Source organism: Biomphalaria glabrata, chromosome 3 (assembly GCF_947242115.1).
Source record: "Biomphalaria glabrata chromosome 3, xgBioGlab47.1, whole genome shotgun sequence".
NCBI lineage: Eukaryota > Metazoa > Mollusca > Gastropoda > Planorbidae > Biomphalaria > Biomphalaria glabrata.
Window position 1 is genome coordinate 5,834,790 of NC_074713.1, and position 15,540 is coordinate 5,850,329.

A 15,540-nucleotide genomic window follows, 5' to 3' on the forward strand; every position below is an offset into this window, starting at 1 on the left:
TTAAATAACAAGTCAATATTGACAAGGGAGATCAATCTGCTTTCTTAGTAATTTCATCAACATGTCCGATGCACCGAGTCTAGATCTTGACTCATGATTCTGAGCCGCCTGAGGACTTATCCTCTACTTTAGATCACATTACTTAAGAAATGTATTCTTACAAATTTAAAAAATTTATATTATTATTATCCTTATCGTCTTTTATATTTGCCTTTCTTATTGGTATTTTGGTTTTATCGTTACTTCTAAATGATGGGCCACTGAATATCATCTCCAGTCCTTTAGTTGGAATAAAAATGTGCATATCGGCAGTGCTTGTCAACTGCCTGTTTATGTTTGTGCTTACTGTTATCTATAGTTCAGAACGTAGCGAGGACAGATCCTTTTTTCAGGTAATTTATAAATTAGTCTTCCCAAGTCACCCCAGTGCCTTGCCTTTAGACTTAAGTCGACTTAAGAGTGTAGAGAGAATGGAATGGGTAGCCTCTCTCTCAATCAATCATCGTCATGATCATGTCATTATCATCCAGCCAGGAAAACCAAGACTTGTTTAGAAAAGTTGTTACTTAGATTTAGCCTTAGCAGAGCCAGGACCATAGCAATTTAGTCATTGATAGTGTATGATTATGATAGTTTGGTAAAGTAGAGCATCACCTACATTAATACTGATACTTTAAATCACTGATTTGTGATTAACATTATAACTAAATCTAGTTACTATATTGACACATGAAGTCATAAATGCATCTAACAGGATCTCTTTTAAAGAACTAAGAAGCATCTGTAATCTTTAACTATAAGATAAGAAGATAAGATTTAGAATTTAGGTAGATCTAGAATAGAAACTAGACAGATATAGTCCAGGAACATGGAACATGGTTATATATATATAGTAGCTTCTTATATAAGGCACAGCTCATCGAATTCTCCTTTAAGAATCTACTATATATGTCAGCTGGCTTCATTTTTTTTATGATAGTGGTAAATGGTAAATAGATATTGTATGTTGACATGGATGAATCAATTCATGTCACATCCCGTGCTGCCAAACAGCAGGAAGGCCAAATAAAAGCCGACATTGTTATTTTAAAATTATGAAAACAACAACAACAATAAACCAGCAACTATGAGAAGAAAATATGCCAGTGTGAAGGGCTGCAAATGCAAACTCTGTAACCTATGTTTATCTCATTTAGGGTGGACCTATTGTATAATCCAGGGGTGGGCAACCTTTTTGTATCGAGGGCCGCATTAAAAACAATTTGGGAATGGCGGGCCACACACACACACATATATATATATATTGTTACGAATCTCACTATCCAGGCTCTCTGCAAACTGCACCATACACCACCAACTTAAAGAACTTGACAAGTCAGGGCTCCAAAATAACGTAAAGGTTTAATGTCCATAAATAACAGCCAATACTGTACAATTGGCAGCACGTAGAACAGTACAAATAGCTCTGCGATAACAAATATCTCTCTGATAACACCGTTCCGCCGTATCAAGTCTTGCACTGGCCTCTCCGTCTCGTTCCGGGCTTGCACTGGGTTCAACAGTTCGGGACTGACTTCACACACTTGGGCTCGTTGTGTCGGACTCGATCACAGACCAAGATCAAGACGCCGTTCGTCTCAACTGTACTTGACAGTACTCCGCACTGAACTGTCGTAATGCTCCGTACAGAACCACACCGTTGAACTGTGCTGTAGTCGACCGTGTTCTGAACTCCTGTCGTGAAACCGCTTTCTGAACCGTCTTGACTGCGTCGCCTCCGCTCTTATATAGGGTCCCTACTGGCCTTCTCGAACCGGACAGAACGCCGCTCGACGTTTCTAGGTGGTCAGATGACTACAACTCTCGTGACGCTCCTGAGCTCTGTTCACAACGTCGATCCTTCCCAGACTGCCGTCGATCCTTCCCGAACCGAGTTAGCAATGTTTGAAACAAATTTTACGTTTTTTTTAAATTGCTGTTGTCTTTTTACATCACAATATCGCCACAAATATACAGTTGTACTTAATGTGCAGTATGAGTCCCGTGGAAATACTGACAGGAACTTCTCTTTGCTTGGAGCTTTGTCCTCTGGAGCTGAAAATTCGTTCTTGACGTCTTAAAATTTGCTTTTATAAATTGCACAATTAAGGAATCTTAATAAGCGTTGTACTGTTAATCATTTCACTAGAAATAGTTTCACTTTTCAGCAAAGGAAAATGACAAAAACTATTTTCTTTTGCTTGCCTGTAGAAATGGGAAAGCCTTGTTTGAAAAGATTTAGCATGCATTTGCACTTCATATGCAAACAATCAATTGCAATGGATATAATAAAAAAACATGAAATCTTTCTTCCACTCTTCATTAGAAATATTGGTAACAAGGTCTCAATCATGGTCCTACCAGTAACATAACAATTTCGTCCTTGATATTTTATATTCTTCTCATTTGCCTTGTCCATGCCAATGTAGCATTAGATTATTTTGTTCATAAATTGGATCTACCCGTGGTTAACACCTCTGGCACTAATGAGCTCGATTGTTACAATTACCTGCCTAAAGTAATTTGAAATTTTATGCATCTTTGTGCAAACTTTCCTGTTTAGAGTTTATGGTTGGGATATTAAAAAAAAAAAAAAAAAAACATATTTTTATCAGTGAAAGATTGAGCTCCATCAGTTGTTACACTTGCCATCTCGTTTCAAGCCTACCCAACACTCAGAGATAGTGTTTTGAATTGAGTGTATTGATGTATAGCCAATAAGCATAATCTTCGTTTACTTAAAATTTTTTATAATGAGACAGTTTCAATAATTTATATAGATATTATTTTTAATATTTGCATTTTTATATGTATATACTGTGGGCACACCTGATTTCTGTAGGTGTCGGCGGGCCGCATAAAACACTCCGGCAGGCCGCATGTGGCCCGCAGGTCGTAATTTGCCCACCCCTGGTATAAACTAAAGTGAATAACAGATTTGTATGGCCAACTATGTTTTAGGAGACACCTCCTGTATGAGTCCCTAAATGTTTGATAAGTAATTTAAGTACAAGGTATTATTTTCTAATTCTCTTTTCTGTACAAAAAATATCTTTAACTCTTCTTTGTTCTTTTCAGCCTTACAGTTTCATAAAGTCTTGTGGTCTGTTGCTGCTTTCTTCAGTTATTTTTCACATCATAAGCATATTGTATGGGGCTCCAGTTTTAATGTAAGTATAAAACTTTGTTGGTTAATTGATATAATTAAACCAGTTTATTTCAAATCTTGAAACAATTAATCATTTTTTATTTATTAACAAATAATAAGTAAATTGGGTTTATGTAGCTACAGATTTTCTCAAATTCAAAGATACTCAAGATGAAATATTTTCAAGTGTACTTTTTTGCTTGTTTAGAATACATTTGCCGCCTTTTAAAAAGAATTTTTATCAATACCACAATTAAAAGTACTTAAAGTATATTAAACTAAAATAATGCTTTTAAAATAAAAACTAAATAAATCATCCTTAGATCTGTGGAGGAAACATACACATTTTCGGTTCTGATGTCTGTGCTAGTTATCCTGCCATTGTGTCTTTTCTGTGGTCCTGTCTTTGACAGCTGGTACGAAGTATTTACATCCAGGTATACATGTTTTGATTCACTTTTTTTTACTATTTACAAACTCTTAACAAATTAACCTCTTTTGAAATACTGCACCTTAAATGGCAATGCATTGAAAAGTCATACTTAATAGTCTTATTCTGGTTGTTATGAAGTGTGTTTTGGCTGGATAGATTATGATGTATTTACGAGTAAGACCATTAGGTTATAAATAGAGGTGAACAGCTTTTTTTATAATGATTTATTACACTGGATAATTCTATAAAGTATGGATCTTTGCTTTATAGACTTTTTAAGGCATTTTGAATTAAGAGAAAAACAAATAGGGGGGGGGGGCAATATTACCTTAATAGTTCAAAAAAGGTTAAAATTATAAATATTATTCTCATTGCAAAAATGTATTATTGTAAATAGAAAACTATGCATACAAATCTATAATAATAAAGAAGTTAATTAGTCCTTTGTAGTCAGCATTTGGTAAAGTCTAACAAAATACTGTCAGTTTGTACCATTCAATGTTCATTGTTTGCTTGTCACTTGAGACTCAAAAGAACAATAAAGTTATTGCAGTGCATTTTTTCTTCAATGTAATAATGTCTCAGAAATTGCATTAAAATGGGATAATAAAGTGATAATACTATGGTTGTTTTTTTTTATGTTTTATATGTTTTAATCAAATTTCAGTTCCTACCTAGGCATTGAGACAGTTGTGTATTATACCAGCATCATGTCCATTCTTGGCTCCTGGGCTGGGGCAGCAGCTATTCCTCTTGACTGGGACAGACCCTGGCAGGTCAAGTAGAACTTTTTAAAATTTTAATTGAAACCCCCAAAAAAAAAAAAAAAGAGTTTTTTGAGAGAATTCACAGGAAGAATTGCTGTAATCAAAAGAAAATAATGGGTTTGAAAGATTGTCCTGTCATTATATTTTATCACCTTGTCATAAGACTTAACTTGTTTGTTTTTTTAAAGAATTACTTAACCCTATTGAAATGACTGTGTAGTTGGCAGAGACAGATTTTCCTGTTGGTGTAACTTTTATTTCATCCTCAATCTTTTATGTTTGAGATATTTCAAAAAAAGACAAAACTTATAATGGATGTGGTTACAGAGTGTTGTAGCAAAACATAAAAATATGCTGGTGAAAACCAAATCAAGATTTTCCCTAAGCAGATTTACATTGGATAAAAATATGATTTGAATACTACAGGTACTAGCATTGTTTATTTTCTTATTTTACATGTGCACACTCCATTTTGAGCTCATCAACATTTATTTATTTCTAACTATATTGTAGTATTTTCATCAACCTTTATTTATTTGCCAATTAATAATTGTGTGAGGTTTCAACTTGATTTGAGAATGGGTGTGGGAGAAATAACATGTACACAGACAGAGTGAGTTGATATAAGCTTTGTAAAAGTGTTAGACCCACTTAACTGACATTGTACACATTTTTATTTCCAGGCTTGGCCAATAAGTTGCGCTGTTGGTGCTATCTTTGGTTACTGTTTGGGTCTTCTCTTTGGAGCTGTTCAACTACCAAGAGAACTTTTAAATAACAAATGGAAAGTAATTTGAAACTGTCAAAATTAATTTAGAAGAGATGTTCTCACAATGCAACTGATTTTATATTGATGTTTTTTTACATGAGACCAATGTTAGATTTTATATTAACTTGATGCCTGTATAAAATGATGTATTACACTAGTGATGTATTTAGTATGTTATATTAACATCATTCACATATATTGCTTTTTCAGTGTAAATAAAATTGTTATCACAATATATAACCATGTATTACCCATAGATGACATGTTTTCTTTTTTTTTGTTGTTTTTTTTATTAATCTAAAACAAGTAACAATGCATTTACAAAATAAAATTATCGATTTTGTTTTTAAATTTTAATATTGGTTAAACCTAGCTTACTAAAAGAAAATTCTGAACTGATTACAGTAAGAGTTTCAAAATCTGTTTTGAATTTTATACTTTTGTTAACTGAATAGATTCTTACATTAGCAATAGTTAAGATAAAATATATTTTTGTATCAGTAATCTTGAACTATTCTAATCTAAACTAAAACAACTGCACAAACAATATAGATTGAACATGAACTCTTTGCATTGTCAATTAACATTTGTATTCTTCAATGGATTCAAAAAACTTAGTTAACTTATAGAAAAATATAAAACAAAAATCCAAAAAAGTCAAACATAATGTACAAACAGCACAAAAAAAAATGTTTAGGAATCACAAAGGTAAGTGGACAGACACAGAATGAGTCCCTAGAACATCTGTAAAATTTGTTGCAAAGAAAGCTTCTGAATTATAAGGTTGACTGAATGATGATTAACTTTTTTTTATTCATCTTGAAAAAATTCAGATTATAAAAATGACCAGATTATACTAAGCTGGAAAAAAACAGAAAATGACTATCATACTCACAGCTAGGTTTATTGACTAGACTTAGACAAATCAGCCAGTGCGTTTATGAAAAGTAAAATGGGATGAAGTTTATCTAAAAGTTGTTATGCCTATGTTTTTAATAGTTTGGAGGACATGAACTTGCAGGTGATACCTAACAAAAAAAAAATGAACGTAGGGCCTTATACTTCAGTACCACAACTGGCAACTTATTTGTAACATTGAAAACAAGAGTTTATAACTGCAAAAAAGAACATAAAGCATTCATCTAGTCACAAGATTTTCAATGCAAATTATTTAAACAAAACATGTAAACAAAATAAATGCAATTTGAGATTAACATTAGGTACCTGAAATATACATGAAACATTAGAAGTTGAACCGGGTTTTATGAATGAAATTCAAATACAAATAACTTTGTAGTTGTATAAATTAATGAAATCACAGACTTTTAATTGAAAAAAAAAAATACAACATATAATACATAAAAAAATTACTAAAAATAAATGTAAAAAAAAAATGATTTTGATTGGGCATGTTCTAAAAAATATTTGCAATATTCTTTCACTTAAAAATTACTTATCTTATAATGATGTTTTAAACAATGCTAATGAAATAAAGTCCTAGATGAATGATTCAAAAAACACCAGCAAACTAACAGGTGTTTGTGGTACATAATCGGAAAGAAAAAAAAAGATTAATCTATATGACAATAATTTACCAAACATTGAAACATATTCCATCCCTATGTTGGAGTTTATCAATAATTAAACAAATGAAACAATGCTTTGTCAAGTTTCTCACAATATTAATTAGTATGATAAAAGATTAATGCTGAATGCTTCTCTGTCTTAGTTCATTCACAACCTCTGTGTCGGTATTCTCCACAGCAAAATCAAAATCCACTGGTTCTTGTATCAATGGCAGAATATCGTCCTCTGCTTTGATTTCTATCTTGCTGGTTTGTGAAATATCTACAGCACAATACACACAAATAAACAAAAACAGATCAGTAATAATCATTCACTTTTCTTTAACAAAAAAAACAACAAAACCTGTCAACTTTTCAATTCCAAAGATTTCCCAGATTTATAAACAGAGGCAGTTAGTCCTTAAGGGAGGAGTGGCACATATATCTGATGTGACATGGTGTAGGCATAAAGGCTGCCAGAGAAATTTCAACATGTTGTTTTACAGATCAGCTTCTAATAGCTTTTGAGTTTCTACCTAAATTGGTAAATTATGAAGGGGAGGTAAATAGAAATGACATTAAAATATATATTTTTTTACTACAAAGTTTGACAACATGAACTAGGACATACAATCTCGTTTCAGGGGTCTAATCAGTTTATCGTTTGATAAGTGTACTACTTTGATTTTATTACTGAATTTAATTTCTCCTGTGTGTTATTGCAAGAAGTACAGTGTGTTTTCTCTCCTTTTAAGATTTCAACTTGGAAAATTCAAATTGGTGTGTTGGTACTTCACTACTAAACATGAGGTTTCCCTACTGGATTGTCTCCTGTCCTAATTATCTACCATAAGATTGATATTTCTCTATATTATCACCTCTACTTCACTACTAAAATCCTTTGCATTAAAATGGGATAATGGGCCATCAGATTTTTTTATTTTTTTTTATAAACTAATTAATTTTATAAAGTTAAAAAAAGCATTATGACAGATTTAGCCAAATAACAGGACAAAATCAAAGTATAAATATGACACCAGGACTCAGTACCAAATGGTACTGAAGCTTAAAATAAAGTATGTTTATTGCCAAAGAAATAGTTAACCATTTAGTTTTGAAATAACACTGTCTTTAACATATAAAGCTCACTTTAGATATATGAAGGAGAAATGGATAAGGATATTTGAAAGAATAAGAATTACTTTTATCTTCTGTCATTGTTGAGGAGGAGGCAAATGTTTTCTGATCATCTTTCGCGGTCACTTCGGCTTTTTCTGTTATCTGCACTGCCGCTGTTATTTTCTGTAAAGTTTCTGTTCTCTGATAAGCTGCGACAGCCAAACCCAAGGCCAGAATCAATACATTGACACTAAAGGCACATAAACCACTCAAAAGTGGCCAGTGGTAAAGAAGATATCTGTGAAATGAAATAAATGGCACCTCTTTACTTTGGCATATAAATTACAACACTCTCTGTAATTACAGGCTTATTAAATGCATGACAATCATTTAGTTAAAAAATTTATTAAATAAATATTTAAACGTATTCCCCTTGTAGAATAAGATTTATTATACTACTTTACACCAAAAAAAAAAAAAAAAACTTGTGGAAGTAATTGTAGCTTTTTAAAAATTAATGTTTTTACTTGAGTCCAGAAAATTTAGCAGAGAATGTAACGGTTGCTGTGTAAATTTCAATCTTGTGGCTTTGAACCTCAACTGTTGCACCAACTGATGGGTGATACTGAAAAAAAATCAAAAGTTAAGGTAAAAATAAAAGAATTCAATAATAGTTAATAATCTTTGCATTAATTTTAATTTGTAAAAATGTGTATTTAACTTTTTGTTTCGCTTGGTATATTTATCCTTTTGATGCTAATGCTCGTAAAGAGCTCTGGCCTGCTGCTTATGTCCCTCAAATTTAGATTTCTCCTAGACTTAATTTCCTAGCCTGAATATTACAGTGTTATGGTTCTCTTTTGTCTCTTGTCTTTGTCCAAACCACTATCAAATAATTGTACCCATTTCAAACCATTTTTCATACAAATCTTATCCATCCACCCAAGCCAGTATCTTTACAGCAATGGAAGGCTCTGGCCTGGTTCAACACCTCCTTTTTTCTAATTCAGGGCTCTACTGAGCTTTCACCCCCATGCCCAAAAACTAAGTTGTCATAGATCTGCCTATTGTCACGAGTTGAGACTGTGACCTATTTCGACCAGTTTCTAGAAGCTCAGGTCAAGTCAGTGCTGATCAGAGTAAACAAGTTAATTTTAGCCATCCAATCAGAGAAAGAGGTTAAGTGAAAAAAATAACATGTCAACTTCTAGAAGGTCACAGTTAATAAAATAATTAGGGGATAAGTTTCTATGATTCTGGAAAGTACGATTGAGAAAAGTATAAATTAGGGGAAAGGAGTTAGTAGGGGTTCTCGCATTGTAACAGGCTTTGCTTAGTAATGGTCTTGTGTTAGTATGAGTTTAAATATTTGCGAGTCCATTACTTGAAGTTACATTAGTTGAAGTTATATTATAGTTGAAGTTGTTGTATCTTTAAGTTTTTATTTTATGAAGATATTTAAATCAAGTTGTTATTAAATCGAGAAGTTACTTATATGTGTAATCTGAAGAAGTTAATTAAAGAAGTTAAAAGAGAACACATAGTTTCTTTAGTGTATTATCAAATTATTAATATAATCTCCGCTTTGATGATTTTGTTTAATCAACAATTAATATAAGAGACATTATAAAGAAATAAATAAACAGAGATCGTCACATATATGGCACCTCCGATAAATAAAGGCACAGACGAATAAAAGCAGCACATTCTGACAACTTCAAAGAATAAAATCGTCACATGTATGACACCTCCATACGAAAAAAAAGGATTGTATTTATGACATTTACAAGGAATTGAAAGCATCACATTTTGGCACTTTCAAAGAATTATTCAAAGCCTCTGATGAATTATTCAAAGCTTCTGATGTATAATTCATAGCCTCTTAACACTTTTATATTGAGGATGCCATTAAAGATTTCTATATGAACTTCAACTATCCCTTAGTCTGTTGGGGCACCAAACAAGACTTCTCAACCATCTTTCTCCATTTCTTTCTGTCTTTTGCCTTAGATAGAACTTCTTTCAATGTTTGTCTTTCCATCCCTTTCTCTGCCTGCCTCTTCTTCTTTTTCCTGGTACTGTTCCCTGAAGGAAGGTATTTGCAAGCCCCGAAGACCTTGTAATATGGCCATAGAGTTTATTTTGCTCTTTCTTTTTTTCAATAGTTAGCAGGTCATTGTGGGGTCCAATCGCTGTAGTAACCTTGTCTCTAAACCCTTTGTTTGTGATGCAGTCTTTAAAGCTTCGTGTATAGCTGCCATCAATCTCAGGTAAGTAATTCCTTCAAGAAAGCAGGCATTGATTTTAATTTATACTAGAGTATCTTCCACATATTGAGGGTTGTCTGAGAAAGCTTTATATCTTTGAACTTAGAATTGAAGACAATAACATCTGAATCCTGACAGTGGTAATCAAAGATTTTTTTGATGCTTTTAAAAGTATTTTAAGCAATTAATTATTTTTTTAAATATTCCTTAAATTTTTTTAAAAATAATTTGGAAAATCATTACACCAATTTATTAATGAAGATAAATAAAAATTTTAAAAGTATTTTATTTTATGGTCTTTAAAGAAAAAAGAAAGCTGGTATTTAGAAAATATTCTTGTGTTAGAAGTACTTACATTAATTTTAAAGATATCACAAAATTATCTAATTTATTTTTTTTATTGCCTTTTTTTTTTTTTTTAAATATTACGAGAGTTGAAAAAAAAAAATCGATCATCTTAGAAAAGATAAAATTCAGTGATAGAGATCTTTATAAAGTTTAAAGAATTAAAGCCCATTTCAAACATATAAAGCATTCAAAGCCCTGTCTTGTAAAAAAAAGTTTCCTAAGGAGTGCAAAAAAATATGGTAGATGATTATAGTACAAGACTACAACATTTAATAGTGCTCAGGTATCCCTCTCTTTTTTTTTTTTTTTTGCAAACACAATAAATTAACAAAAAATGTATTCATGGATGTACATTACAAATAAAGGAGGGGGGGGGGAATCTTTTTGCCAGTAAAGGGATACCTGTTTACTAAATGCTCACATAGTCATCCACATAATGAGTGAACATATTGATCATGATGCTGTGTTTCTGCTCAGAGATGCCTACAAAGTAAAAAGGAATCCACAGAAGCAAATCCAGCATTCTTAGAACAATTGATCTGTACCTGACCATAGCCTGAAAATCAAATAGAACATTTCAGATATAAATAGATTTTAAAGTGTAGCTTCATATCTAGCTGTCAGATCACTCCATGTAACCTGTTCAATTAAAATGAAACAGAAGAATGCTGCCACTTTCAAATTGTTGTATACTGCCCCTGAAAATACCAATTTATTGACAGAAAAAAAAAAAAACACCAGGAAACACAACTCTACCAAAATTAAAACAAAGAATGTTTGGCCAAGCTGATATGCTCTTTGTTTATTAATTCTATTCTCCTATAAAGCAGCAGAAAATTTTCATGCATTTTTAGTTGATGAAATAAATGTATTACCAGTACTAAGATTTTTTTTAAAGGGTACACATTGAACCTAAATTTACCTAACAATAAACATAGAAACCAGACACAAAGTAACAAGAAGCTAAGCTTAGAATTCTCTTTGTTAACTGTATAATTCTTATAATTAGATAAGTATTGAACAACATGTACTAAAATTATATATATAAACAAAAATATTGATAAATTATTGGGAAAATAAATTATGAAGCCAACTTATAGCACTAAATTAGCTGAACGTATTTCGAAAATTATAATCTTGAATTTACTACACCTGCCTTCACAAATTGTCTCCATATGCAAAAACTAATCTAAAAATAAAGCATTAAATACAATGTAAACCCCTCAACTCAAGAAAACATTAAGAAACTAGAACAGACACAAAATAGAGCAGTGTGATTCATAACAAACGAATATTCACATTTGACTAGAGTAACACCTTTAGTAAAATCACTAAATTTAGAAAGTCTTCAGGACAGAAGACTCAAAAGTAAAGTAGCAATAATACATAAAACACTGAACCATAATCTTCAAATACAAAAACAAAATTTAATAAAATACTCTGAAAGACACAAAGATAAAGGCACATTCCTCGTCCCATATGCTAGGACAAATTTGTACAAATACTCCTTCTTCCCTAGTGCTATTAGAGCATGGAATGGGTTGCCTGAGCTAGCCAGGAAAACCAGTGACTTGGCAGAATTTAAGTCATTGGTTAATATGCATGACTAAATGCATGACGCGTAGGACGTAATCATCTTCTTTTTTGAAGTAACGTCTGTATTATATAAGATAAGATAAGATAATTGCACTTTAACGGTTAGGTTTGGACGTCAAAAAATTATTCAAACCCAAAACATGACTTTTATAGACCATCATCCCATTTTGAAAAGTCAACAAATACGGTAGCATAAATTGGAGAAAAAAAAAACAAACACAAAAGCTAAGATACCATAAACAATCACGTTTCATCTAATTTCAAGTTAACCTTTTCCATCACTATAATAATAATAGCAATGTTTTCGATTCCCAAGATTAAGTATGAAGGAAGTGTTTCAGCTATATGATGGAAAAAATTATTTCTGCTTTTATAATCACAATTTTCATACCACAAGGGAAAAAAAATCTGACTAAAGAAATGTCAATGTTTCTATAAGTTTTATTACTAAGCCTGAATGACTTACTGTTCTTTGGGTTGTAAGAGAAACTTGTCCAGTTCTGTCATACATTTTCACTGACACCTGGAACATGCCTGCATTTAAAAGAAATGGATATACAAGAATATTAAGAGCCAAATAAACTAAGTCTTTCCTAATTTGGATTAATTTTTTTTTTTAAATTGACTTACTTAAAATTTAGGTTTACATTCTTAAAGATATACTTTATTACCCAAATTCCTATTTGCAGATGAGTCAGGCAATTCCAATTCTACATCAACCATGTAAGCTTGACCAACTGTTAAAACCTACGTAAATTCAAAGGGAGATTAAAATTAAACACACTAACAGAAATTCTAATACATTTAGCAAAGAAAGAATAATTAAATAAACTTTGTTTTAAAAACAATTATTCCACACAATAATTCAACAAAAATATTACACACAAAAAAATATGATAATTAAAATAAATAAATTATGGCTTTTATATAGCGCTATTCATGCTTATAGTACGCTCAGAGCGCTTTGGTCCAATCTCATTTCTGGACCCGTTGGGGGGGGGGGGGGGGATATCTTGGAGTAGGTTTTTCTGTGCTGCCTTTAGGCGCTCAGTAAACACAACTCTGCCTGAGTCAGGTGTCGAACCTCGAGCCCCCTTCATAGGTAGCCAAACCAAGCCAAGTTCAAGCGCACTTAGCCTCTCGACTATGCAAATAAAGTAATGCATTAAATACAATGTACAGCATAAAATGTATTCAAATCAGTTTTTAAATTTCTCAATTGCCATTCTGCAGTTGTATCAAAACCAGCTATTAATATTCTATACAAAAAAAAAATAAAAAATAAAAAAATCCATCCCTAAACAGTGATAAATTTTATTGTCATATACAAATATATATTTTTCATTTGACCATTGAGGAAGACATCAAGCTAAAAGATCTCTTTCACCTGTCAATCTAGACACTAAATATGAATGTATTTATTTGGCAGTCAAGATTTATACATTGTCAGATAACATTATTGCCATCTTGGGGAGGTATTTAGTATTGCTTTGTTTTGGCATCACATTTAGTTGATTTTCACAACTATGGAGATAGTCAAATTAAAATGTCCATTTGTTTTGACCGATAAAGTAATCTTATCTTATTTTACCTCTTGAATAGTGCCTTCATCATTCCAAAATGTCACATTGGCAGATGGAAAAGAGCAGACGCCAACACCAGAAGAACACACACTTAAAAGTAAATAAAAATTGTGTTACAAATTTATAGAGAAAATGTTCAAAGGGATGAAGACAATGAAATGGTCGTATGTGTGGCTGAGTCTCATTAAATGCAGAGGCATAGCTAGGGTGGGGAGAGGGAGGGGGAGAATTTGAACACCCCCCCCCCCATGAGTTTTTTAACATTAAATATTACACCAAATGCAGGAGCCCCCAAATCATGGCAAATTCGTAGCTAAGCTACTGATAAAATGCTTGTCTGCCTAACAGTGGCCTTGATTTCAAATCAAGCTGAGTCATTTGCTGGGTTCCCAAAGGAATCACAAAAACCTTTTCCCATAGACACCCCCACCCAACCTGTGATTTTATAACTCAACTAAAACAATGGGACAAGAGCACACTGAGTATAGTATGCTATGGTAGCTTGAAAGATGTGATAACCACCTGAAGAGCCCCCCTTTCCCTGCCATCAGGACTAATTGTATACATCAAAGAAAGCCATGCGTCCACCCCATTCTATATGTAGAGTTTTGAATTCTGAGTTTTTCTTCTCCTAGGTGGGTAGCCAGCCATGGCTAACTAGACCCTCCTGCCTGAAGCTCACTGGTTAAGGCACCAGTTACTCACCTTTGCCCTTTCTCCTGTTAGTGAAAACAGTTCTGCAGGACTCAATATCTGTACTACACATAAAGGCCAGGAGTTGGGACTGGTTGTCAGATGCTATTTGAGACACATGTCATTAGGAAGCATTTTATAGGTAGTGGGGAGCTTATATCCATTACCACTTCGGCAATAACAACATTTTGGAACCTATGATATAATAGGCAATATGGTATTATAAACTTTAATTTTAACATTTAACAGCAGCTATCTGCATGTGATTGTTCAGAGAATTTCCAGTGATATTTCCTTCACAATTTGATGAAGCTTACTAATAGCCATAACAAAGCTTTTTACATATCCATTTAATAGAATAAAGATATATCTTACACACTACAATGTGACTACATAAAAGATAAGTCTATAGTATTCCTAAAATTAAGTAAAATGATCATAAATTTGCAATACCCTAAAACCTGAAATTTAGAATAATAAACGCAGTACATCTAGATCTAGTTATAAAGTGTGTAGCCTTGCCTCTAAGTTACTCTACCAAGTCTAACTCAAGCCCTGTTCAGATTCTAAATAGTTACTGTTAAGAATTTTGACTACTTTGCTAAAATTTATTTTATGATGATAATATCAGATAATGATCTCAGGATTATTTTTACAATTATATTATATTATACAATTACATGATTCATGATAAATACATTGCACTCAATGCACTTACTTGTAAGTTAAATGCACTGGTCTTTTAATTTCTGCTGTCGGGATGTAAAAATTATAAAAAGTAGCATACAACAAAACAGCAGCTGAACTTAGAACAACCAATATCAGGAAAAGGAAAAAAAGCTTCAGAAAAATGGACTTGGCTTGGTCAAGAAAAAAATTAAGGATGAATCCACAAATTACAACAGCAGTTTTAAATGGCCATGTCAAGATTTGGTAAAGCAGCTCAAATATTTTTAGTATGTGTGCTTTCGAATGAACAACTAAACTATTTTGTAAGACCATTTTCTTTTAAACTGACGTTTATAATTTAGCATTTATAAAACAAAGAAGAGCAAGAGGTGACATAGGCGAAAAGCTCTCTCGCTTTCTCAGACACTCTGGAAACTTTAATCTCTACTGAATGAAAACAAGTTTACCTTGACTAAAAATAGCAGCAAACATGTAAATCACGTGATTTGCCATGGGAGGCACTTGTCGTTAATTATATTTAAGA

General features: G+C 32.3%; 2 protein-coding genes across 2 annotated transcripts; one reads left to right on the top strand and one right to left on the bottom strand.

Moving 5' to 3' along the window:
• Positions 1-53: 53 nt before the first annotated feature.
• LOC106065823 (phosphatidylinositol-glycan biosynthesis class F protein-like) lies at positions 54-5,435 on the top strand. Its single transcript, XM_056023032.1, has 5 exons — positions 54-392; positions 3,118-3,209; positions 3,511-3,624; positions 4,288-4,396; positions 5,071-5,435. The coding sequence occupies exons 1-5, from the start codon at positions 150-152 to the stop codon at positions 5,182-5,184; spliced, it is 672 nt and encodes a 223-aa protein (XP_055879007.1). The 5' UTR covers positions 54-149; the 3' UTR covers positions 5,185-5,435.
• A 1,386-nt stretch (positions 5,436-6,821) lies between these two features.
• LOC106051259 (seipin-like) lies at positions 6,822-15,463 on the bottom strand. Its single transcript, XM_056023031.1, has 8 exons — positions 15,046-15,463; positions 13,643-13,724; positions 12,723-12,798; positions 12,518-12,585; positions 10,877-11,011; positions 8,368-8,465; positions 7,924-8,138; positions 6,822-7,004 (listed from the first exon to the last, which is right to left on the bottom strand). The coding sequence occupies exons 1-8, from the start codon at positions 15,327-15,329 to the stop codon at positions 6,859-6,861; spliced, it is 1,104 nt and encodes a 367-aa protein (XP_055879006.1). The 5' UTR covers positions 15,330-15,463; the 3' UTR covers positions 6,822-6,858.
• Positions 15,464-15,540: the final 77 nt, after the last annotated feature.

What these genes read in the sequence shown, in the direction of transcription:
- LOC106051259 (XM_056023031.1), bottom strand. Translation starts at nt 15,329, where the DNA reads ATGGTCTTACAAAATAGTTTAGTTGTTCATTCGAAAGCACACATACTA. An exon ending in ATCTGCAAATAGGAATTTGG is followed by an intron (nt 12,586 to 12,722) that starts GTAATAAAGTAT and finishes TTTTAAATGCAG; the next exon opens with GCATGTTCCAGGTGTCAGTG. An exon ending in CTCTTACAACCCAAAGAACA is followed by an intron (nt 11,012 to 12,517) that starts GTAAGTCATTCA and finishes TTTGATTTTCAG; the next exon opens with GCTATGGTCAGGTACAGATC.
- LOC106065823 (XM_056023032.1), top strand. Translation starts at nt 150, where the DNA reads ATGTATTCTTACAAATTTAAAAAATTTATATTATTATTATCCTTATCG. An exon ending in AGGACAGATCCTTTTTTCAG is followed by an intron (nt 393 to 3,117) that starts GTAATTTATAAA and finishes TGTTCTTTTCAG; the next exon opens with CCTTACAGTTTCATAAAGTC. An exon ending in TATGGGGCTCCAGTTTTAAT is followed by an intron (nt 3,210 to 3,510) that starts GTAAGTATAAAA and finishes AATCATCCTTAG; the next exon opens with ATCTGTGGAGGAAACATACA.